The sequence below is a fragment of the Trachemys scripta genome, chromosome 1 (genome assembly GCF_013100865.1).
Source record: "Trachemys scripta elegans isolate TJP31775 chromosome 1, CAS_Tse_1.0, whole genome shotgun sequence".
Taxonomy (NCBI): Eukaryota; Metazoa; Chordata; order Testudines; family Emydidae; genus Trachemys; species Trachemys scripta.
Window position 1 is genome coordinate 76,371,708 of NC_048298.1, and position 26,418 is coordinate 76,398,125.

A 26,418-nucleotide genomic window follows, 5' to 3' on the forward strand; every position below is an offset into this window, starting at 1 on the left:
GCATGTTGGCAAGATTGGGGTCTTTCTTGCAAATTCCTCATAAGCATCTGGTGCTGGCTACTGACAGAGACAGGATTCTGGACTAGACAAACCACTGGCCCGTAGGGCAATTCTTGTGTTCCTGGATGCATGTGTCTTTCAGAGGTTTAGTGAAAATTTGGTTGGGATTTCTCAAAGTTAGAGGTTTAAAAAATAAAAATGTACTCTGTACAATCTAGTTGCATATATGCAATGTGAGCTCTTAACTGTATGCCACTATTCTACAGATTCTGTGCATGCATGTGTAGCTTAGGAAACTGCATAGAGAGTCTGATGTATTTCTCTATGCTAAGTGAAAGAAGTCAGACTGGAAAGGAGAACAGTTCAAAAGAAGTCACAGAAAGACTGTAAAACAGGAAAGTCTCAAAAACAACAGCTGAACTGATTTGATAAAAACTTTGCAGAAACAAAAGTTCAGTCTTTGGCAGAAATCAAACCAGCCACATTTCAGCTGAAAGGTAAGAGATTGACACAGTTACATATGGTTTTACAATTCCTTATTTCTGATGTAAATAATTTTCTACACAAAAGTGCGAGGACACCAAATTTGTGTGGAACATGCATAATTTTGGGACTAAAATGAGGGACACTTGAAAGGAGGTAAGCCTTTGCATAGGTCTGAAACAGACTCTCAACTGCCCAATGACATAGTGTTTGACACATGGACTGTACAGGTAGTTATTTAAAAGAGAGGTTATGACACATGCACTTTTGCATAGACAGTACCTGCTGGAGTGCCATAACGTTGTTTTTGTCTGCATCAAGTTGGGCCATTTTCAGTTTCTCTCTCAAGTTAAACAACATCTGCTGATATTCTATGATTTCATCATCTTTAGAAGCCAAGATTCTCTGCAAGGAACATAAGCAACATAATAAGGAGAGACACCTTAAATAATTCCTAAAGGTAACATGCAATCGGAAACTACTATAAAGTACCTTCCATTCTTCAACTTTTGCATTTACAGCTGCCATGAGGGGATCATCTTCTTCATTTTTTGCTTTAAGTTGGTCTGTTAGTTCCTGTATCTGTAAATAGACACTCTGATTAATTAATAAAAATTTACACATATTATATTATACACACACAAACAAACACCTGTAAATACACTTATTACATTAATGCTATAGCAGTAATACAAACTTGTGCTATAGTTAGAGGAATGCTAACATTTTATATGAAGCCTTTTTTCTATGATTTATAATCAAGTTCTTAACATTTGTGCTGGGTTTCAAATTAGCTCTCTAGTCAAGAACGGGGTTTTTGTTGTTGTTTGTTTTTTTGTTAAAGAAAGTAGTATTTTTTCTTATTTGGAGTTGGATAAAATAAACTGAACATTTTTTCTCTGATAGAAAGAAAGCTGCATTTTTAAAACATTAAAAATATTGTGCTTTAGGTTTAAGGCAAATTGCCACTATGCAGCATTGTCCAGAAAAGTACATACCCTTCAATAATGGACAAGCCATTTATTACCTGAAACTTATACTGTTCCTTTTCCTTTCTTAATTGGTCCATAACAATATCAGACTGCTGCACAATAAGTTTCATTTTGTTATACTCATCAGTCATCTTCTCCATTTCCTGCACTGATTCTTCCAAGTTCTTCCTCATTTCCTGGTTTTGAGCTTCTAATTTCTCATTAGTTTCGGTCAAACTCTACAAAGTTAAAGAAAAAGTTACTTTTAAAAATATATGGTTTGGTACTTCAAATCTTCTATCAGTATATAACTTGTACTAAATGTAGAGTCTGGAAGGTTTAGGGGATTAGTAATGGGATACAGTTTTTCATCTCTAGATGACCACTTGAAATTCAGCCCAGTCTGTTAGGCACTGAAAGGTTATGCCAAATGACAATGAAGTGGTATCATTATCATTGTACTAAATTGATTAAGTATCCATAAACTTTACCTGAATTTCATCCAGATATTGGACAAGCTCAAAGTTCTTTTTGGATAATTGAGATCTGTAATCGGACTCATCTCCTCTACGTGACATATGCATTTCCTTTTGTGAATCTATTTGTCTCTGGTAGTCAATTACATCCTGGCGAAGTTGTTCATTCTGCATACAAAGAAGCCCCAAAATAAAGAATTAGTAAAAATTAGAGGTAGAAAATACTATTTTTCTAGAAAGCTACCACACACACTTAAGATAGTAAAAGTTCATTCAAATTCCTACAGTACGCTTTTGAATACCTTGGATCCTCACCTTTTTCTTTATTCGTTTTTTCTCCAAATTAAAAAGGACAGAACAAAGTAAGAAAAGAGATGAAAAGCAACACAGAATTAGAAATAATACATTTTAAAAGAGTAAGACAAGCAAAAAGAGAAAAATTTTAAAAATGCATAGCTTTATATACATTAACCAAGAATAATGGAACAGTATACTAGAAATGAAAAGACTACCAAGCACATAGCTTCTAAACTTAAATAGGTGAAACTCATCAGTTTTGACAAGGAAGGGAAAAATTAGCTTTCAAAATCTCAAACTCACTGAAAGTTCACGATCTGGAAATTTCTCAGCAGACAGAAAAAAATACCAGAAACTAAAAAAGTTTGTAAGATTCTTTTGAATGTCCTTTAAAACTTGCTTTAAAAGGCAGACAAGTGAAATTTCACATAGCCAGTCAACAGGAATATAGAATTAAAAATTTTATTAAAGTTAATGTTTAAAATTGAATAGACACAAGTAAAGAGGGAAGGTACTGTACATCTGGGGTCAGGCTTGAGTTAGGAGGGATTAAAGGTAACGGTTGCAAGGGTGAAGAGATACGTACATACCACATAACCAGCATAGACCCAGATTGGGGTGCAAGAGTTTTTAAAGTGTCAGTGGATAAGTGGGCTCGGGTATGCCACCCATGGACTGTATAAGGAGTCCAAGTCAGTATTGGTGTAACAAATGAGTACATGGGTGGGGTGCATCCCTTGGTTCGTCAGGGAAGGAAGTGGGTTATTTCCCTGGTCGGTGGTCTCAGTTACTCAGTGTGGTAATGACGGTGTCCTGTGATGTGTTCCATACAAATGTCTCTGGACCATCTGATGGTGTCGGACATCATGAGCTGTCTCATGAGCCGGGCGTAGCGTCAACCGACTCCGCACGCTCTCAGAACTGGCTCGTTGTGGGGGTCCCACGAGCCCAGGGCTCCTACGATCAGGGAGTGTATCTGGACCTCGTAGCCCTGGGCTCTCAGGGTCTCGGCCAGCGGGGTGTACTTCAACTCTTTCCGTGCTCGGGCCTCGTGGAAGGCCGGTGACCTGTTTTCAAAAGGCACCGTGACGTCTACCAGGAGGACCTTCTTCTTTTCTGCGTCCATCACGACGATGTTGGGTCGCAGTCAGCTGTCTGTCCCGGGGATGGCGGAGTCGAGGGTGATCTTTCCCCGGGAAGGCAGGATGGCTTTCACCAGCCGGTTCTGGATGGCATTGTGGCGGTGCCGCCAGGCTCCGGAGTGCTGCTTGCATCCACACAGGACGTGCGGTAGGGTCTCATTTGCGTAACCGCACTTCCTGCAGCGCTTGTCCCGGATGCCGTGGCAGATGGCTCCGTTGAGGGGAACGCAGTTGAGTCGGGTCCTGTGGACGAACCGCCAGTCAGCGAACCTGGTGAAGCTGCCCCCGGGGACAAGTGGTTACTGGCGTCCCACTTGCTGGACACCTCAAACACCTTGCTCTGGTCCGGCTTCCGCTTGAGGTTCTCGGCATAGTGGCAGCGGATGGCATCTTTCAGGGACCTTTCCAGCATAGCTCTAGCAGTCGGAGTGATGATGGTGTGGTCCGGGGTCTTTACACATGGCACCAGTATTCCCAGTTCCTGGCGCTCCTCGCACTACTTCCAGCAGCAGTCGATCCTCTTTCAGGTGTCTCGAGACGTTGCGGGCGCGGGACCAGAGAGAGGACAGCTCTCCCCCCACTCTCCCGAACTCAACCTCCAGGGAGCCGCTGAGGTAAGTGGCGACGTCTTGCTCGGAGGGGGCCCTGGCGATGCGTTTCCGGATCACGTCCCATACGGCTTCCTGCATGACGCTCCTCACCGTTGGGTCCGGGCACATCAGGAGGCGGAAGGCGTGGGTCATCACTGCCATGTCGCACAGGTCACCCATCCGAGGTACGTTGGCGCCGCCCTGACTGTGGGAAATGTAGATGATGTCGGTGCTGGCCCGCTGGGGAAGGTAGAGCCACTTCCTTACCAGTTGCCTGATGGTGCTGTCGGCCTTGTTCAGGGGCACCTTGGCTCTGGTCGATCCCCTAAAGACAAAGGAGATGCGGGGGATCAGGAAGGTATTGAGGGTGTTGATCTTTTGCCAGGGGGCGAGCAGGGAGGAGTCAATTTTGGCCGCGTCTCGCAGGATCTCCGCGATGGTGTCTTCGGGGGTGTGTCGGATGCGGACTCCTGTTGGTGTGCCCAGGTGTTGGTATACCTCTCCCTCTTCAAGGGAGGCCATGGGCACGCCCTGGATCAGGAGTCGTGACAGCTGGATCAGCACCCTGGCACCACCATCGACATGGAGGGAGGCGCGCTTTTTGGGGTTGAAGTGGAGGCTCATCCATTCAGTGGCTTGGCTGGTGACGTCGAGCATTTGCTGGAGGCTTTCCAAGCTGTCGGTGACCAGGGCCATATCATCTGCCTAGGCCAGAATGCTGATTTTCCTGCCGTGCAGGTCAAAGCCGGTCGGGCCACTGGAGATGGCTCAGATGAGCAGTTCCATGGCCATGTTGAAGATAATGGGGCTGAGGGGACATCCTTGTTTCACGCCGCGGCAGATGGGGATGGTGTCCGTCTCTCCGTCCGTGGCGCGGATGGTGGTGGTGCAGTCCTTGTAGAGGTCCCGGAGGATCTGGGTGAAGGTTTCTGGCATCCCGAACTCTCCCAGGGTGGCAAAGATGTGGTGGTGGGGTATGGACCCAAAGGCGTTGGTCAGGTCAAGCCATGCTACAGCGCACTGCCTCTTGGACCTCCTGGCCTCCTGGATGGCCGTCTGAAGGAGGAAGTTGTGCTCGTAGCATCCCGCTACAACCAGTGACATGAGAAAGGAGCCGGGCAGTAATGGAAGAAGTGCATCTTGGTAGCTGTGGCCTGAAAGAGGACCTAACTGAAGGATGAATGTTAGAAAAAGAGAGGGGGGAAAAAACGCAAAAGTTCCCACACACAAGAAGAGAAAAGTGTCCAGTTGCCTAAAATACTTTATGAGTATCACTGAATAATCCACCCTGAGAGATCAGCCTAACCATTATTTTACTTCATTTCGGCATCTAAAATAACATAGTATATTTAAATAACACATTATTTTATATTATGACTCTACAAAAAGGTTTTTATTATTTCATATTTTTATTACAGTAGATCTCAGAGGCTCAGTAAAAATAATGGCCCCATTGTGTTATGGGCTATGCAAATTCAAAGACAGATGCAATTCCTACCCTCGAAGAGTCAAGTTTCATCAAACATGTACTTCTTTTAAAGGAGATTCTTAAAATCTGGTTACTTAGAACTTAACGTTCCCCTAGTTCCAGTACCTGATAAATGTGCCAAAATAAAATTAGACTGTCGCGTCAAAAATTCAAGAGAAACATATATGAAATAAATTAATTCGATAGGTATTATATGACTAACACTTTTCTACTAACCTCTCTTCTTAACTTGCTGTTTTCATTTTCTGCATCCTCGTTTCGAAGAGCAAGCTAGAATGACAGGAATAGCGTCATTATATATATTTTAAATAGCCTAACTGTCATATGTTATGGAATCTCAGAGCCAAGTTCTACCCTTGGATACATACTGGAGAAGACAATGGGAGGTACTTCATTTGGTCTTTAGTTTAGAATTCCTCAGGAGAATAAGTAGTGCTGGCACAAACCACTCAACTATGTACATAAGGACTAAAGGCCATCTAAAACTCAATTTGATTTTCTACAATTAAATGTATCATTTATATAGTGCTTTTACAATTTTAAAGCACCATCAATACTTTAACCATCACAGCAGCCCTGTAAGATAGGTGATATCATTATCCCATTTTACATACGGAGAAAGAGACACACAGATTAAAGGTCACAAAATGAATCAGTGACAAAACTAGTATTAGAACTCAGGAGTTCTCAAACCCCACACCATTCATGTTCCCCTACTTCATGTGGGCTCACAAATAAAGCTTTGTTAAGATAACAATATAAAAGTGTATGACAATCAGAAAACCAAGACATAATGCAAATAATTCTACTCCAGTTCATTTGTTATCACCATCTATTACAAAAAATAAAACTTCATACACATACACACAAAATGTGTGCTGTGGTCCCATATCATCAACACATTTCATTTCAAAGACCATTCTCAGAATGCTCTTCTAGTAAAGTATGCATTAGAATCTTATGATAGTTTTAGAGATGTTGGATTGAGAAATTTCTTACCTGATCATTTTCTCTCTATTAGCAGCTTCTCTCCAAATTCATTACTCATGGACTAATGCCCTCCACCTGTGGAATTCACAGGTGGTTCAATGTTGTTGTGGGAGACTTGAGGGCTAAGCTTCACCCTTCAGCTCAGGCCACCAGAAGAGTTCTTGCACAGTCATAGAAACATTCCAGCAAACAATTATTAGCATTAAGGCAACTATACCCTTAAGACAATATATGTCTAAATCTTCATTTAGAGAAAAATTTCAATTATATTCTGGTGAATTACCAGACTACTTAATTGGATGAAATTCAGAGAGAAGCTGCTAATAGAAAGAAAATTATCAGATAAGAAATTTCTCATTCTGTTGCACAGCTTCTCTCATTTATTACTCATGGGAAGTAGCAAGCAGGGAATCCCAGTAGTAAGGAGGGAAAGGAGAAGCAGTTTAATTATTATAGTAGAATAATATGCAGGAAAGGAAAATCCCCCATACAAAGCAAGAGATTTATAAACTAAGGAGCTGTATGGGAACCAAAGCAGTAGCATCTTCCTACCAAAGGCTGCAGAGGAAAGAAAACTTACTTTGTAAATCTTCCTGAGATGAGGCTCATACACTTTTCACTGAGTGCCTTTAGGGACTTCTATGAATAGTTTCCCATATGCCTAACAACTGATCCAGGATTTTTACATCTTGCCTGCAGCAACCTCGAGCCCTTGGCATTTTGGATAGAATAAGATGAACCAGCTACAATTGGCATATGTACTCCATATGCTGGAGCTATATCTTTAGAGCTCTAGGAATGCCCATTTGTTCCACAAGCTTCCAAGGGTTCAAACAAAATGATGGAAGAACTATTTCCCAGGAATCGTGGAGAGAGGAACTTACCTTGAATAGAAAGGTTTCTGGAGCTATAAAAAATAACCTTTTCCTTATGACAAAGGTCTTGTATGGATATGGGAACTAATTCCAAAAGTTGCCTTTCAGAGGCAATGGTGATGAGAAAGACCAGGCAAGGCATGTCTAATTTGTCACTTTGATTAAACTTGGCACCTGATGGTAAGATGGAGTTTACGAAATGCCAGTATGGCTGGTATCCTCATTTCTAAGTAGGACTCCAACCAAACCTCCTGGAGAAACTCTAATATAGCTAAAATCACCAGAACTTTGGGATTATTATTTGCATCACAATAACATCTAGTGGTAAGGGCACCATTGTGCTGGGCACAGTGCAAACACTACCCCAAAGAGCTTTCTGTTTCCCCTCGCACCAGAAATATAAATTTGACCAGATCAATTAATTATTCTGGTTGAGTTCTGTCTGGATACCAAACTGTATTAAAAGTTAATGGAAAATCCATGCTGAACTACACTTCTCTTCTGATATCCAGGCTGTTAAATGCAGATATTCCCAATCTTAAAGTAGGAGTCACTGTTTCAAGAGGTCTGGTGTTTTCTGCAGGTACAATGTGGGGTCGCTGGCTGTCTGGCACGTCTAAAGTTTCTTCTGGGCCACTAGAGCACTAGAGTTAGAGCACTAGGAGGAGGACCAAAATCTCCCTTTTCTTCTTTTCTGTATCTTTTAGGTGAACTCTCTGGAAAGGTAGCAGATTCTTCTCTACCCAGGGCATTATTTCCTTTGCCATGGAGAAGCTTTGACCTTTTGTACCCCTAGTTTTGGAAGTGATATAAACACTCATGGCTCAAACATAAGCAAACCCCTAATGGCAAGGAGGAAACTTCTGAAAGTACCATAATTGCCCACTATATAGTTTCTTGCACCTTCTACTGATGTGGCTGGTACTGGTTGCATCATAGACAGTATAGGGGACTTGATGGAAGACTGGTACGAATTCCTATGGCCAGGTATGTGATGTATTTTTTAGGATACACCCTGAGAGAGGTGTCCAAATGAACTAAAAGGATGTATACTATTAGATTTTGGAAATCTTGTATGCTTGCTTCCATAGTAAATATGCAAGGATCTAGATTGAAAATTGGGTTGGCTTTCCACATGTCATTTGCACTTACTGTCACAGTTCAGGAAAACTGCACCTCTATTCTCCCCCGCAGGGTCGCTCGAGGGCACCCACTCTGAGCTTCTCAGCCGTCACCTCTCTTGGTTGGAAACCCATGTCTCTCTCCATCATGGGCAGGATTTTTTCCAGAACACACAGCTTTCTGCCTACACTGTGATATCCCCAGCAAGCTAGGCTGGAATTGTCCAGATATTAGATCCCCAGAAACAAGGATAAGGGAGCTAACCAAAACCCGGGCAGGTGTCAAACAACCATCAACAGCCATTGTCCTGCAAGGGTTAAAATTCAATGACTCACTTGCACAAGGCCACACCAGGGGAATTGCTTAACCTTGCCTGGTCTCTCAGCAATGCCAAACGGACATGCCTGGACTTGTGTTCTCCAAGCACATGGACTAAGGATATGAAACAGAACACAGTGGCCCCATGCTTTTCCTTTTCTTCTCCCGCTACCTACGCTGCAAGCAACAAGAATGCTCAGAAAACTGAAGACTTCAACAGAGGAGACTGGCCCAGGTTTAAGAGATAAACCTGTATATTAAGGACTGTAAGATCCAGTGGGGTGAGAACATTGCTTCATCTAAATACTGTCTATGTGATAAGGGTTATATTTTATTTTATTTTGGTAACCACTCTGACTTTTTGCCTATCACTTGTAATCACTTAAAATCTATCTTTTGTAATCAATCAAAAAACTTGTTTTACTGTTTATCTCCACCGGTGAGTTTGCCTGAAGTGCTTGGTAAATCTGCTCAGGTCACAAAGGCTGGTGTATATCTACTTTCCATTAATGAAGTGGTGACCCAATTAATAAACTTGCATTGCTCAATAAAGGGTCTTCAGCAATGCAAGACAGTATATTCCTGAGGTACAAAGCTGGGAGCTGTGGGTGGGTTGGCTGGTATCTTTCTCTGTGTGATTCATGAGTGGCTCTGGGAGCATTCATGCAATCTAGCTGGATGTGGGGCTCCACATGCGGTTATGCTGAGTGATAACAGCGCCTGGAAGGGTTTGCTGCTTGTCACTAGCAAAGCATTATGAGAGACAGCCCAGGCTGGAGAGTTAAGGGGGCACAGTGGTCCCACAGTCTGATGCTGCACCCCATGGATTCTGTCACAGTTCTCTTGGAAATTTCTGCTCCATATTTTTCCCTCTTCCATGGTAATAGCCCCTTCTTGGGTGCCCTTTGGGTTGGTAGCAAGCAACAGATTGCTCTGCTGGCTTTGAGAGTGAGTGATGAGGTCTCTTTGCAATCTCATCTGATAATTTCTCTGTTTCCCCCCACTAGCTCCTCACCTGTAAGTTTGCATTCATCAGATAGCTGTTTAGGATAAATGATGGCGATTCGTGGAGGTAACATGGCTTCCTTTTGATCACCAAGTTAAAACCCATTGCTTGTTACAAATCATATCAAGGGCTTGACCAAGACAGAACCCAAGATGTCTCACTCCAAGCAAAAATCATACCCCAAGTCCATGAGCCATTCATTTGCCATAGAGTAGGCTTTCCTTGCAAAGTATATGAAAAACCTTTGGTCTGAAAGGCGATAGCTTTGAAATTGATGTGCATCGTGTCATCACTGTTATGGTCTATGGCACTGGTTCGCAAACTTTTTGTATTGGAGACCCCTTTCACACAGCAAGCCTCTGAGTGCAACCCTCCCCCTTAAATTAAAAACACTTAATATATTTAACACTATCTTAAATTCCAAATGTATAACCCTATTGTTTAAAATGAATGTACTTTTTCTCACTGCTTTTAAATTAAGACTAAAACCCATTTTTATTGAAATTAATGTTAGAAGCAGAAAAGTTATTTTTAAGTTACTGTTAAGTAGAATTTCATTTTAATACATGACAGCAATTAATCACCATAAACATAAGCATCATCATAAGCATCAAGAAAATCAGTGAGATGGACGATGCTGTTTATTTGAGACAAGAAATTTTATTCTTGGTGTTGTGCTAGAAAAGGCACATCTGATGTTGACCTTTACATCAAATCGGTTTCGGGATTTCGTCTTTATTGTGAGAAGGCTGCAGAATCCACTCTTGAGTTTATAGATAGTGGGGAATGGCAGAAGGACTCTCAGGGCCATTTCAGCCATGAGTGAGCAACTGAACACCAGAACTGGTTTGGAGGCAGCTGTGTGAATTTTGCTTTCACTTCGTCATCATTGATCATGTTGATAAACTGTTCCTGCTCAGCCATCACACTAAAAGGGTTCATCACCAAGGAATGAAGTGCTTCTGGTAGCACTGGAAAGTAGTGTGAGAACTCTTCATGAAGGGTTTTCAGATGTTCACTAATAGCTGACTTGAGAGCACTATCAACATTGACTTCCTCCTCCTTGCTGAATGAGAAAAGTGTAAGAAACATGCCATATCTGTCTGTGTCCAAATTACTGCGCCACAGATCCAACTTCATCTGGAAGGCTCTGATTTTATTAGTCAGGTCTATTAACATTGAACATTTTCCCTGAGGTGACAGATGGAGGTTCATTAAGGCTATCGAAGTTATTGACTAGGTATGCTAAGCAGAGAAGCCATTTCTCGTCACTGAACATTTTGTTCAGCTCTTGTTTCTCTTTTTGCAGGAAAAACTCCTCCATCTCTTCATGAAGTATAAAAACGCACTTTAATGCATGGCCCCTAGAAAGCCATCGGACTTGAGTGTGGAAAAGCAGAACTTCGTATTCACCACGCATTTCTTTGCAGAGCTCTTGAAAAAGACGACTATTCAAAGCATATAACATCCACCATAGCATTAAAGCACATTGGCAATGTCTTTGCAGCTAGGACTTGACAATGAATTCCACAAGTGTCAATCACATTAGGTGACACGCACTTTACCTTCTGCTGAACACCAGACCACACATCCATCATGGCTGGAGCACCATCAGTACATATACCAAAGAAAGATTTTTTCCACTTATTGTTACTGCTTTCGAAAAAGGCATTCACCTTACTGAAAATGCCCTGTGCTGATGTGGTTGTTTCAAGTTGTTCACAGAATAAGAATTCATCTTTAACATCCCCATTATTAACATATCGTACAAACACTATCAATTCCACACAGTTAGTAACATCAATAACTTCATCAAGTTGAGGCTGAACATACTGAAAGCAGAATGTTTAATTTTCTGCACAACTTGTTCTTTGATATCTTCAGACATCTCACACATCCTGTGTTTCACAGTATCATTCGACATGGAAAGCATATTAAGCTTTTTGGCAGTATCATTGCCAACCATAAGCGAGACAACATCTTTGCACACTGACAGAACAAACTTCTCACCTCTTGTATGTAGCTTATTGGCACAGACAATTCATAGCAACACAACATAAGAGGCCTCCACAACCGAGGACCTTTGCTAACGGAAATTTCCATCTGCATCAAGCATGGCTGGCTTTGTCGCCTCTTCGGTGCGTTTGAAAAAAAAATCCACATTTTGATTTTTATGCTCAGGATGTCTAGTTTCAAGATGTTGCTGCAGCTTGCATGGTTTCATTGATTCAGCCAACAAAACTTGACAGCACATGATGCACTGTGGTTTTTCAATACCAGAGGTAACAGTGCTGGTAAAACAATGTTTAATGTAGACTCAAGCTACTTTCACTTTTTAGCAGTTTTAAGCAGTAGACGTGGCCATTATTTTCAGGAGAAAATATGTGCCTGTGTGTCTGACTGTTAAATTATAAATTACTTTTTTTTGCCTATCTCAGTGTTCTGATAGGTCTGCAGTTTAATGCAGGTCTTCAGCTACTGAATAATCAAGCCCTCTAATGTTGTCTCAATCCCAGGGCCAGCTTTGAGGAAAATGGTGCTCTGAGCGAACTTCTATTTTGGCGTCCTTTCTTTGGAAGCAGAGCAGGGCTGGAGGCAAAGTGGGGCAGAGGGTGGAGCTAGGCTATCAGGCCTGTGCATGACGGGACTTGGGCTGACAGCCCAAGCACCACCATGTGTGGAGCTGACAGCTCACAACTCCCATGTAATAACCTCATGACCTCGTGAGGGGTCACAAGCCCCAGTTTGAAAACCCTTTGTCTATGGCAGGGGTGTCAAACTCAATTGCACAGGGGGCCAAAACTCAAAACTCGCGGGCCGAACAGTATAACCATTTATTTAACAGACTAAATATTTATGTTTTTTAACCATTAATATGAACCAAAATACAGGATATCATTCCAAAATAAATACATTTCAACTTAAAATATTTTGCTCTTCATAAAAAAATATCCTGTCAATACAATACATTCAAAATCTGTACATGCTGGAATATTAAAAAATCTGAAAATATAAATAAAAAATTGAATTTAAAGCAAAAGTATAATCATAACAAATCATAACATTCCATTTTCTTGTCCTATTTAGTCAGAGCCTGATACTTGGAGTCTTTTCTTTGCAACAAGTTCGTTTATGTTTGGGGTTAGGTTCTGTGTTGTGAAGATTCTCAGGATCGATTGCAGGTGTTCATCAGTGAGGCGACTCCTGTGTGACGTTTTGTTAATTTTCATCACAGAGAACAGCTGCTCGCACAGATATGTGCTGCCAAACATGGACAGGATTCGAGCCGCATGTTGGCGGAGCTGCGGCATCGCTTCAGGAATGAAGCGAGTGAACTGTGCTGGCCCCGCAGTGTCGTACTTTGCCTTCAGTGTCCCGTTACATTGCAGTTCTATCAGCTCCATCTGCATTTCTACAGGTGCGGTTTCCACATCGACTGCAAATGGGTTGCGAAGCAGCTCGAAGTTACTTTTCTGTGCCTCAAAATCACTGAAGCGCCGTGCGAACTCAGTGCGCAGCGCGCTGAGTTTTTCAGCAAAGGTGGCATTTGGGAAAACTGTGGCACTTTCTTGGTTCCGTATTACTTGGCAACAGGGAAAGTGAGACAGGTTGCATTGGTGCATTTGTGTCTCCCATAAGCGCAGCTTCACTTGAAATGCCTTCACTGCATCATGCATATCGGTTATTATGTGCTCCCGTCCCTGGAGTTGAAGGTTTAAAGCGCTAAGATGCGACGTTATGTCAGCCAGGAACGCCAACTCACATTTCCACTTTTCATCCCGCAGAACTGTGCAGTCTTTCCCCTTACTGTCCATGAACTGGCAGATTTCCTCTCGCAGCTCAAAGTGTCTTTTGAGAACTTTTCCCCGACTTAGCCACCAGACCTCCGTATGATATGGCATATCGCCAAACTCGCTATCTATTTCCCGCAGAAAAGACTGGAATTGGCGGTGATTTAAACCGTGGGCTCTGATAAAGTTGACGGTTTGTGTTACAGTGTTCATCACATGATCCATTTTTAGGACTTTAGCACTCAGCGATTCCTGGTGTATGATGCAGTGATACACTGTCAACTCACCGGCACAGTTCTCCTCCCGCATCTTTGAGCGCATCCTTCCCACCAGTCCATTTTTTTCACCACACATAGCAGGTGCGCCATCTGTTGTAAGTCCAACGAGTTTTTCCCACGGCAGTTTCATGTCGGTTACACTTTGAAATACATTTCCAAAGATGTCTTCTCCTTTCGTTGTCCCGTGCATCGATTTAATGTCCAGTATTTCCTCTGTTACGCACAAATTGGAATCCACACCACGGATAAATATCGCCAGCTGTGCAGTGTCAGTCGCGTCAGTAGTTTCATCCACGGCAAGGGAGTATGCAACAAAATCTTTTGCTCTTTCAATCAACTGTGTTTTCAAATCAGTCGCCATCTCACAAACCCGATTAGCAACAGTGTTTCTGCTGAGGCTTACATTTGCAAACGCTCGCGTTTTATCTGGACAAAGGACGTCGCACACTTTCATCATACAATTCTTTACGAATTCCCCCTCGGTAAACGGCCGTCCTGATTTGGCGATCTCTTCGGCCACAATGAAACTTGCTTTCACAGCAGCTTCACTTTGTGATTTTGCTTTGGTGAAAAACGTCTGCTGGGATGTCAAATTCTTCTTCAACTCCTCTACCTTTTGTAGCTTCTGTCCTGCGCTCAGGTTTTTGAATTTGTTCTCATGTTTCGTCTCGTAGTGCCGTCTTAGGTTATACTCCTTCATTACAGCGATATTACTCCCACAAAGGAGACACACTGGTTTACCTGCAATTTCAGTAAACATATACTCATTCTCCCACTGGCTTTGAAAGCCTCGGTTTTCAGAATCAATTTTTCTCTTGGCCATTGTTGGGGTCTAGCTTTGATTTGAGATTAGCGTTGTATACATCAACAGACCGCGAACTTGAACCGCGGCTTGCCGTTGGCGGCAATTGCACTGCATCATGGGATTTGTAGTGTGTGTTATTGGGGCGTCATATCACAGGGCCATTAAAAACAGATATATAAAACGATTTCGCGGGCCGGATATAATTGTATGGCGGGCCGGATGTGGCCCGCGGGCCTTGAGTTTGACACATGTGGTCTATGGGGTCTTTTGGAAGAAGTCCCCTTCTGACTTGGTTTTTGAGTAGCAAAGCTATCATTGCACCAACCTTGAGATCCCCAAATTTATGAAATGTTTATGTTTTATATAAACATTTTAGTTTAACATTTGGTTTAATCAGGTGTCCTCATTTGGATTTTATGATGCCTTCAAAGGACGCATCATGGGAAAACATGCATCTAATAATGCTTCAAAGGGAAATATTTTATTAATATTAATGAGTTCTTTGAAAGCCCCTAAGTCCTGAAGAAGTCCTGTAGATTTTGTTTGGTTTGTCTGTGATGTACTTATAGTACTTATTTCCCTAGCTGTTTACCAGGGGAAGGTAGTACACTATTCATCCTGGCATGGCGACCACACAACTGAAGAGGGATACTGTACACATAACTTGAATGTGGAAATAGCTTACTGGATGTCCCAGGAGCCTCGGGGCAAGTCTACACAACCTGCAGTACCGAGCCTCCCAGCCTGGGTTGACAGACTCAGGGCACGTCTTCACTGCCCGCCGGATCGGTGGGTAGCAATCGACCTATTGGGGATCGACTTATCACGTCTAGTGAAGACGCGATAAAATCGATCCCTGATCGCTCTGCCGTCGACTCCGGAAATCCACCGCGGCAAGAGGCGGAAGCAGAGTCGACAGTGGCGCGGCAGCGGTCAACTCGCCGCCATCCTCACAGCCAGGTAAGTCGACCTAAAATACCCAACTTCAGCTACGCTCTTCATGTAACTGAAGTTGCGTATCTTAGGTCACCCCACCTCTCCCACCCCAGCCTCAGGCTCGCTCTACCACACTAAAAATAGCTGTAGAGATGTTGCAGCTTGGACTAAAGCCTGGGCTCTGAAGCCTAGGGAGCAGCGTGGACTTCAGAGCCCAAGCCACAACCATAAAGCTCTGTTTTAGACACCTATTCTTAATATAGTAGCGCAAACCTAAGGCTGTTGACCCAGGTTGGGAGGCTTGCTGTTACGGTCCAGGTCTCTTGAGGGACTCAGCCCCTGAGCTGGCAGGGTACCTTCTTCTTGTCCTTTGACTCTCACCTAAAATGCTCCTGATTGGACCCCTTCCAAATTCCAGGTGGGGGATGAGTAATGAATTCAGAGAGAAGCTGTGCAATGGAATAAAATATTTCTTACCTGTTCATTAACTTTCTTCTCTTTTTCTAGCTCCTTTTCCATATCTGTTAATTCTCTGTCTTTTTGTTCCAACTGCTTTTCCAGCTGACGGATCTCATCACGCAAAAACCGAGTATCACGACCACCAGCAGCTCGCTGTGCCATCTTAGAAGAACATTAAAAACTAACAAATGTACATTTTTTCTTCAAATTAAAAATGTAGGGCAGCTAGTGAGACAGATTTATTTGTATGGAAGTAAAAATGTTTGCAAACAGTTTAAAAAAAACAAGATAATGGGTGATGTTTCCATGTAATGTTTTAGTAACAACAAAAATTACTTGAGCGCAAATCTTCAGAATTATTAAAATAAAGATCTCCCTAGATATCTCCATACATACACTGTGCTCTGCAGATATGTACTTGGTACATATTCCAAATTAATACTGAAATTAACCACCATACATGGCAAATACATCTCTTTCAACAGTAGGTACTGTTTTTATTTGTGAAACAAATTTCCTCAGGCATGTCAAAGGCACTTTCCCTCACTGAGGCCTAAGTGTCTGATCCAAAGCCTAGAGAATCTGTCCCCAAAAATCTCAGCATGGGTAGGTGGGTGTGTGTAAAACGGGACATTTGTTTGGACATCCGGGAGAATGCAGTATCCCCAGAAGAGGAATCACTGAGGAGAGCCTCTGCCTGAAATATCCCCTCCTCCAGCTCACACCCCCTCAAAGTAGGTCAGGGGAGGATGTTACTGGTTGGACCTAAAGCGGGGATTTGCCACTCCCATGGGGATAGGCGGGAGGAAAGTACAGGTTGGAGTCAGGCCCCTCTCCCTCTTTGGGTTTGTTACATCCCACTGGCCAGTTAGGAGGAGGATTGGTAGCCAGTTGGCTCTCATACTCCCCTCTCTTAAAAATTTAAACTTTTTCCTGTGCTACACAAGTCTTTTGCCTCTTCAGCAGTCCTGCCCTCCCTCCCTGTAGGGTAGATAGAGAGCTTTGTTTCCTCACAATATCATGGAGGCACAGTTGAAGTAAGAAATAATAGGATTTAGAAGTCTGATACTAAGCGATAATATAAGAATGTGTCATTTGTCACAATCTGCAGTCGGTGTCCAGTGTGGATAAAGGCTAATAGAGCCAGCTTCCAGAGGTAAATGAGACCCGTGATTTTTGCTAGCTTTGCTTGTGCCTGTACACAGAAGAGGACGCCTGAAATTTTTCAGACAGAGGCTTCCCCTTGGTACTCTCTATCCCATGTCAACTAAAGAACTCAGACATGAGCTGAATCCAGGGAGTAGACTGAAGGGTATACAGGATTATAGGTTGATCAGGGGTTCCCAAACTTGGTTCACAGCTTGTTCAGGGTAAGCCCCTGGCGGCCGCGAGATGCTTTGTTTACCTGAGCATTTGCAGATACGGCTGCTCGCAGCTCCCAGTGCGGTTCGCCATTCCCAGCCAATGAGAGCTGTGGGAAGCGGTGGGCTGACCCGCACCACTTCCTGCAGCTCCCATTAGCCAGGAACGGCGAACCGCAGCCACTGGGAGCTGCGAGCAGCCGTACTTCCGGATGCTCAGGTAAACAAAGCGTCTCGCAGCCCAGCAGGGGCTTACCCTGAACAAGCCGCGAACCAAGTTTGGGAACCCCTGGGTTAGATCAGCAGTTCTCAAACTGTGGGTTGCGAGTTCATTTTAATGGGGTCACCTGGACTGGCGTTAGACTCACTGGGGCCCAGGGCAGAAAGCTGAAGCCCAAACCCCACCACCCGGGGCTGACGCCGAAGCAACTTAGCTTTGTGGGTCCCCAGGGAATTGCCCTGCTTGCCACCCTCTAACGTCAGCCCTGATTTTAGAGTAACACAGGGCACTGGGGTCGTGTAGAGATTTTGTTGTCAGATGGGGTCACAGTGCAATGAAGCTTAAGAAATGCTGGGTTAGATATTGGGAGCGCTGTCATGATGAACTGGACCTGGTTATGTGCCTGGTATGTGAGATAAGGTGGAGACATATACCCAGTGTTAAGTTCATAAAGTTGCAGCCTGCAGCTTAAAATCTATTTCACTGTCTGTCTTTCATTTACTTGAATGGCCTGAAAAAAAAAATCAATGTCTTCTAACTGACTTTTATAGGCTTTTGATAAGTCGCTAACATGAACACCTATCTAGGTTTTTTGAGTTCTTTATCCAAGCACAAAACCCACCACTTTTTTTTAAACATTTTAAAAAGGAACAGATTATTTCTCCATGCTCAAAACTCAAATAATGTTAAAAACTGTATCCAAGTCCACAGAGAATAAATACCATTGGAGCTCTAGAAACTAATTTAGTTTAAAAACAAACATACCTCTAATTCATTTTCTAGTTTCATAACCTTTGCTTTTAATTGATTTTCTGTTGAAATAAAAATAGGACATACTGGGTTATCCAAGACCTCTCAGCAAAGGAAATACTTATGAGAACTACAGTAACAGCAGCAATCTTCATTCCCATTTATCAATATTGGGATGAAATCTTGTCCTCATTGAAATCAATGGAAATTTTGCCATTGGTTTCAATGTGGACAGGATTCCACCTATAGTTATTTAAGCCTAATGTTTTATTAGTTATAGCCCCCATGTAATAAGTCACTTTGTGCATAGCTATTTTTTTTTTTTTTTATTCAGAAGAGTTACTCACCAAATTTGGCTTGCTCTTCCCCAGCTTTTTCAACTTCTTCTAAAGCCAGCTCTACCTCTTGGGCTTTCATCTAACAAAGAAATATACATAGCAAGAAAACAGATTTACCTTTAGGCTAATTTATGAGATGGTGATAACTTCCACAAAATCTCATTCTAGAACTAATGGAACATCACTCAGACCAGTTGTCGAGTCAGGTATAGAACCAGATACCCTCTGAGCACCAGGCAGCCGCTCTATCCACTAGGCCACACTAGGTATTTTTCCACAGGAATCATACTAACAATAAAGAAACCTTATGTACTCAGAAGCACACATCCTGAAAACTATAGAAAAGGTCCCTACAAAAAACAGACTTTGTAACCTGGTTGGCACTGCCATTTTCAATACATCTGTGATAGATTACAAGTAGTGTGATATAAAGATTTCATAACCATGGTTTTGGGAGATACCTCGATATTGATGCAAAAAATGACATTAATAAATTATAAAATAATTTTAAAGTTGTTACAAACTTGTCTGCACATTACTGAATATTAAGATATAACTACAAGAATGTTATACCCAGGGTGCTTATAAATATAAGAATAAATATGTTTAGCTAGTTCATGTTAAAACTAATCAAAGAAATTCAATAAGATTTCGGTTTCTCTCTCTCAACGTCAACCATACCTCAAGAGCACAGACCACGTAGAACAATGTTTTAAGTAGAGGGCTAACTGTAAAAAGGAATGTAGGATATATTATCAGAGCAATAAATCTAGGTAGAGTGAACTCTAATAACCCCCATCCTCTTGCAAGAAAACCTACTTACGTTCTTAAAAACCTTATAGAATAACATGTGTATCTGGAGATGTTTTAAACTTTTGTTTATTTCTTAAAATGTTGAAATGAAAAATACCTTTTGTGAAATGGATAATTGCAAATACATTAGCTAAATGCAAAGCGCCTAATACAGCTCCTAATGTCACTGCAATGTGTGACGCTGGGCCAGAAAGAATTAAGCAAGTATCAGGCTAAATGACTCAAATTCTACCTTTAAAGACATATTAGGAAAGTATGTCAGTGGTAATTAGGGCTATTCCTTACAAGCAGCTAGCAAAGCAATGTTAGATAGACTACAGCTTTGAAATGTAAACTTGTATTGTTAAAGAATTGGAAGAAGATAGTAATTGTAGTAGTCTATGTTTATCTATATCTTGTTAGAGGTTAACAATGTAATCAAACGGTTCCTGTCTATGTTGTATTCTGTGAATTGAGAGATCAAAAGGAGATCTTAACATTTAAATGAACTGTGAATATAGTAGGATCACTGTATCAATTTCTCTTTTAAATATATAGCAGAGCACCTGCAAATGGTGGAAGATAGACAATTGATTTATGTTAATCCGTATATCTATTTACCGGTGATGCTTAGGAAATAGGTCTACTTCCAAGTCGCGATGATTGCCTATTGGTCAACTGAGGACTCCGTGCTGTCAAAAGAAGGCCTGGAACTGTATAAAGGACTCTTGGGTCCTGATCCTTTCTATCTCAGATATCCTTGAGCTTTATTCAGGGGAAGCTTGAGTCGTAAAACTGAGATCTCCAGTCCCATCTGGATCACCCTGGATATGAACATTGGATTATAACCTATGGACTAACTCTGAAAGAACTCTTTGCAACTCCAAAGCTCCCAATCTCTACTATGAAACTGATCTCAAAACTGTACTCATGTCTGTATGTATAATGATCTTAACCAACACTCTCTTTTCTTTATTAATAAATTTTAATTTAGTTAATAAGAATTGGCTGTAAGTGTGCATTTGGTAAGATCTGGAATATTCATTAACCTGGGAGGTAATGTGTCCAATTCTTTGGGATTGGTAGAACTTGGCTGTCTGGGAGAGAGCCCAAAGACTGGGTTGCTTTTAAGTTAAGGGAGCTGGCGTTTTGGCTTCTGTGTAACCAGTAAGATATTATAGAAGCTGTTTTGTGGCTAGCTTAGTGGATCTAAGTATCGGAATAACCACCAGCTTTGGGGATTATCTGCCCCATTCTTTGCAATTTGCCCTAATTGAGTAACCTCAGCATGGCCCCCCTGGGACCTCGGTCACACTATGTAAATAATAACATGTTTTATGTCCCAACATGGAATCAAATGACCTTGCAAACTAGAGTAAGAAGCTATTTATGTAAACAAGGTTTATATTAATAGATAATAAATTAATTACTGGCAGTGCACAAGCAAATCCTCAACCAACTCAGGAAGACAAGAAAATCCATCATTCCAAAAATCATTTAGAATCATCAACTTAAGCTAAAGACTTTCTCAAAGTTATTTAATTTTAAAAGACTTTTAAGAACCAAAAACTCGTATATAAAAAACAGGACTATTTGGACTTTTTGAAAACAGACTTTCATTTCCTGTTAAACTTTTATAAAATTGAAAGACTATCTCAGACAATGGACTGAATAAAGAGAAACTAGCTTTGAAGAGTTATCTGATGCTTTCCTGCCACAAGTCAATTAAAGGACTATTGTATATTCATTAAACAGACTGCCCTGTCAGGAGTTGAAGAGTGTCACCTAAGCCAATCCTGAGGGGATGAAGTCAATGAAAGGGTAAGCAGCCAACTGTGAATCTAAACAAACTTGAAAGAGGTATGTTCTCCTATAATTTCATGAAAATATGAAGGAGAAGGGTATAGAAACTCTGAAGCGAGCCTCCCTCACATACACCCTCTGTCACCCTGTTCAGACACAGCTCTCCATAAGTAAGTTGCCACAGACAGATAAGAAAAACAAAGAACACTCAAGAAAAAACCAACTCCAGGAAAATCTCCCGAAGACTTCAACATGGATTGGTGAGAGAAAGTTCACTAAATACACTGGTAAGTGATTAGATTTAAAACTTTTGTAATGATTTTGTTGAAATACTGTTGTAACTTAGAAAACATGGGGCTTGTCTATACATACAGCTTAGTGAAGACGTTACTTACATCGACAGGAAAGCTTCTCCTGTCGTCTTACATACTCCACCTCCCTGAGAGGCGGTAGCTATGTCGAGGGGAGAAGCCGTTCCGTCAACATAGCACTTTCTACACCAGGAGTTCGGTCCATATATCTGCATTGCTCAGGAGTGTGAATTTTCCCCCGAGCGATGTAGCTATACTGACATAAGTTTGCAGTGTAAACCAGTGCTAACACCAAGTTAATCTCCAAGAGGTTAGACCCTGTATTTCTGGAGAGGATAAACAGAGAAATAATGGGATGTAACTGGATCTAAAATTCTTAATTTTCATAAGTTTTAAGACAGATCCTTAAATGGCTTTCTTCTGAGTAACTAATTTAAATATCTTCTTCAATTTCATAGGATTTAGCTAAGATTGCTTACTTTACCCAACTATAAACTGTTTAGGTTATTAATTATTAATAGGCTTCACTTCCTTTAAACAAATTATTTTGTTCAGATGAACAGTTTTAAATATCTAATAAGATGCTAAAGCTTAATTCACAATAATTTGGGAAATAATATACTTTGGTCTTAGCTTACCAAGAGAAAAGCATCCCCACCCCCTGGGATGGCTCACGCTCAAGGGAATTAACAGCTCTCCACAGAGAGACACGCAGAACAGATTGTAACAGAAGTAACCAGTTTATTATTTGTGTTCAGTCATTTGTGCAGTTTGGTTTAATTTTTTAAAATCTTTCTTTAATAATAAAATAGCCATGGTTAAAAATTGTGATTATTCTGCTTGGTCTTGATCATGGTGTCCTGTAAGGTATGTAAAAGAACCTCTGTGACTACATGAGGGGGAGCCACACCCCTGAACTGGCAATAAGAGAACAATTAATAAGAGCTCGCCTACAATTCCTTGTTTCTCTAAACTAAATGTTGTTAGTAATTTTTCAAATAAAATTACTTGGCATCCAACAATTTAAAACTATCCTTTTCAACCCCACACCACCTTCCTAATGAGCTGACACTCAAGTTTTGAAGGTTATTCCAGACTAGTACCACTCAAACAGGCACCACACCATCATGTATTTTTATGCACCACAAATGTTACAGAAAAACAATTTTTAAGATATTTTACAGCATCTAAAAATTGTTTGAGATTTGTGTTTGTATTTCTCTATCTGGAAAGCAGGCTCTTTTAATTACACAATCTGTTTTTCCATTCATCATACACACATGTAACTCCCAGGAGCACTTATGTGAAGCAACAAAGTGTGCATGTCTTCCAGTAAACCTGGGGAGTTACATGTGTGTAGACAAAAGAACTGAGCCCTGAGCTTCCACTTGAAAATGGAAACGAATACTTTTATCTAAAAATAAATACATGAATGCATTTTAAAAAGTCATGTTGTTTTAAAAAATAAGATTAATACAAACCTTCATTAGTGACTGTGTAATTTTAAAAAGATGTACCACATGTTCAGGATTTTCATCTTTTAAGTCATTTCCTTCAACCTAAATATAGATAAGAATATGGTTTAGTTAAACATCAAGAAAATTAAATAAACACACTTAATACTACACACATATTATACCAGTTCAGGTTAATTAAAGAATGAATAATAAAACTGTTAAAGTTCACTTAAAATACCTTGGATACAGTCACCAGCAAACTATCTGCCAGTTCTTCTTGACGAGGCAGATCATCAGCATCAATTCTCATAAGCTTCTTCCAATCTAAATTGGGTGGCATCTTGAATTTAAAATAGTTTTTCTGTAACAATAAAATAATCAAACACCAGTATTTATTACCATTTATGAACTTGTAGCTATGATTGTCAAAAGCAACCATGTGAATGGCAGAGACTGATGCTAAGAACCATCCACCAATCTCATAATGCAGTACATTGTGTTTCTCGGTGAACAAACTGAGATCTTTGAATCAGATATTCCAGAAGGCAAATCTGCCTGTGGTAACAGAAAATCTCATATATAACATCCAACAATTGCACTGCGAACATCTGAATACCCAGCATCCATTTCTGTAAGACAGCAAAATTCTTGTGCTAGCTACTACCCTCTTCTTTTCGCTTACTGTGGCTGTATCTATAAAATCCAGTAGTTAACCTGAAAGCTGGCCAATCTGTTCTGAGGGTAATAAGAAGTGAAACAGTAAATCCATCTACATGGATGTCTATATCCTGTCTATATCTGTGTGTCACGATGGCTTGCCATTGTATTGGACGTGGTGAGAAATGCCTGGACTATATCCATAAGGGGGGGTTGAGTTTGTGGATTACTACATTCACCTTGGCTGTTCCTGCCACGCGCTGACAATAGCCCAAAAAGAGCAATTAGACCCTGCTAAGTTTAAACACAGAACAAGCATTTTTTATATATATATTGCCCTAAGTTAGAAGGATAGCAACAATGCAGTAAACAAAACAAAAACAAAACAAAACAAAAAAAAGCCAGAACAGTCAATATATTTAGTCCATTGCTGCGAACTAACAGAGAATTGGACAGATCACCCTCTCAGGGCTGGTCTCCACTTACCGGGGGATTGACGCATGGCGATCGATCCCCCAGGGGTCAATTTACTGGGTCTAGTGAAGACCAGCTAAATCGACCGCCAATTGCTCTCCCGTTGACTCCAGTACTCCACTGAAACGAGAAGCATAAGGTAAGTTGACGGGAGAGTTTCTTCCATCAACCCAGCGCCGTGTAGACACCGCAATAAGTCGACCTAAGGTACGTCAACTCCAGTTACGTTATTCACATAGCTGGAGTTGCATAATTTAGGTCGACTTAGCCACATAGTGTAGACCTGCCCTCAGACATCCAACTTCTCCTATGTACCCCCGTCTACAAAAAGAGAGGACTTTTGATGTCTTTTTAGCCCTCATACTCCCCACACTTGAGGCTGTGGGAATCTCTCACATACTTCTGGGAACTGGCACAACTTGCTCTGCATTACTTCAGCCCAGTCTAGAGTTTCACCAGCTTAACCTCCCTTTTTATATTGCACAGCCACACAACCTCAGCTGCCACTACCTTCCTCGAAGCACTCCTAGAATTGTCTGCGATGACTACATGAAAACTTTTCTCCTCCAGCCATGCAATTAAGTTATGAGGCAAATCATCCTTCCCTAGCCTCCAGTGACCTGCCAGCTCTCTGTACTTCAGATTTATTATCTCAGTTATATCGTTTTTACAAGTCTAAATCCTGTTTTATTGGGGAATCCTTAGACACTGAGCAAAAGTACCTAAAGAGAGGGAGAAGAGATCTATTAATTGCTGCAATATAATTCAGAAGCTCTACATTACTTGATTTCATATACTGGCCAGTATTAAAAAGTCTTTAATAGCCCATATGCATAATACGCCATAAAAAAGAAAAATGTAGGAATTGTGGGAAAATATATTCCATAACATTCTAGAGCAGTGGTGAACAACCTGCGGCCCACATGAGGCCCATCAGGGTAATCCGCTGGTGGGCTGCAAGACAGTTTGTTTATGTTGACTATCTGCAGGCATCCCACCTGCAGCTCCTAGTGGCCGTGGTTTGCCGTTCCCGGCCAATGGGAGCTGCGGGAAGCGGTGGCCCCCACGTCTCTGTGGTCTGCACCACTTCCCGCAGCTTGCATTGGCCGGGAACAAAGAACCGTGGCCACTGGGAGCTGCAGAAAACCATGCCTGCAGACGGTCAAAGTAAACAAACTGTCTCACAGCCCGCCAGCAGATGATCCTGACGGGCCACTTGCGGCCAGTGGGCCGCAGGTTGCCCACCACTGTTCTAGAATCAGTTTCTCTGTGTTTACTAAGTGTTCTGGAAAATATAATCAATCATTTTCCAAGGATGACACTACACATGCATTATGCATGTATTTCTGATCTTCTGCTTCTCCTGGATGACAGGGAGACACAGCTGCAGTATGCCATGCAGAAGAAATTCAAGGACCTTTTGAAATGCTAGTCCTACCCAGTTAATTAGAAGAAAAGAGATTAAGAGGGGAAAAATATTCTAAGCAGAAGGAGAAGATGATGTGTCAGAGTAGCAGATGACCAAGGAAAACAAGAGGCTGAGACTGCAGATTAGGCAAATAGGCTATTGGCATCATGAAAACATGGGCCATGAGATGTCAACAAGTAGTACTGAAATGGAACCACAGGCCCACTTCCACAGACAGACAAATGATTGAGGGTTTTGCTGATGAAGGGACAGTAAAACCCTCAATCAAGGACACATGTAGGAATATAAGCACAGAATTATCTTCCAACAGCCCCACTCTAAAATTCTACTGTGCAACCAGTCCTTCACTATCCTTCCACACATCTCTTGTCCTTCCTAATCCCTAATTAGCTAATGACTCAGGCATCACAAATCCAATTTACACAAACCTATAGGCTACTTTCATTTCAGGATACCAACTTTATGTCTGACCATGTAAGCAGGATCTGAATGAATTCTACGCTGACATCTAGTGATGAACTAGGGAAGAAGATTTTAGCAACCGACCTTGTTTGCATAGATTGGCCTAAGTGCGCAGCATGATGGAGCTGCTTTGCACAAATGATCACTTTTGGCAGGTGTTGGATTGCAAGTCACTTTGTTATTTGGTGCAGGGCTAATAAAGTCTTGTTATCCTTGGTCTGTGGGAGCAAAAGAACTGTGCTTGGCATGCCCTGATTGATGGTTTTACACTCAGCTGAACTGCGCTCACTAAGCGAGGGGAGGACCAAGGACAACAACTGATAGTGGGATATGGTG

The 26,418-nt window shown here is 41.6% G+C and overlaps 1 protein-coding gene across 3 annotated transcripts in view; it reads right to left on the reverse strand.

The window, feature by feature from the left end:
* CEP290 (centrosomal protein 290) overlaps positions 1-26,418 on the reverse strand; it is a 113,840-nt gene that overhangs the window by 80,248 nt on the left and 7,174 nt on the right. For 2 of the 3 annotated variants that reach the window (XM_034772369.1, XM_034772383.1), the window contains exons 2-11: positions 23,299-23,421; positions 23,085-23,162; positions 18,707-18,776; positions 18,375-18,421; positions 16,047-16,190; positions 5,665-5,718; positions 1,946-2,098; positions 1,511-1,693; positions 976-1,065; positions 766-888 (exon numbers count right to left, since the gene is read on the reverse strand). In XM_034772369.1, coding sequence (XP_034628260.1) covers positions 766-888; positions 976-1,065; positions 1,511-1,693; positions 1,946-2,098; positions 5,665-5,718; positions 16,047-16,190; positions 18,375-18,421; positions 18,707-18,776; positions 23,085-23,162; positions 23,299-23,400 — 1,044 coding nt within the window. In that variant the 5' untranslated portion in view covers positions 23,401-23,421. Of the gene's footprint in view, positions 1-765; positions 889-975; positions 1,066-1,510; positions 1,694-1,945; positions 2,099-5,664; positions 5,719-16,046; positions 16,191-18,374; positions 18,422-18,706; positions 18,777-23,084; positions 23,163-23,298; positions 23,422-26,418 lie in introns of those variants that run through there. The other variant, XM_034772375.1, reaches the window with a different exon arrangement.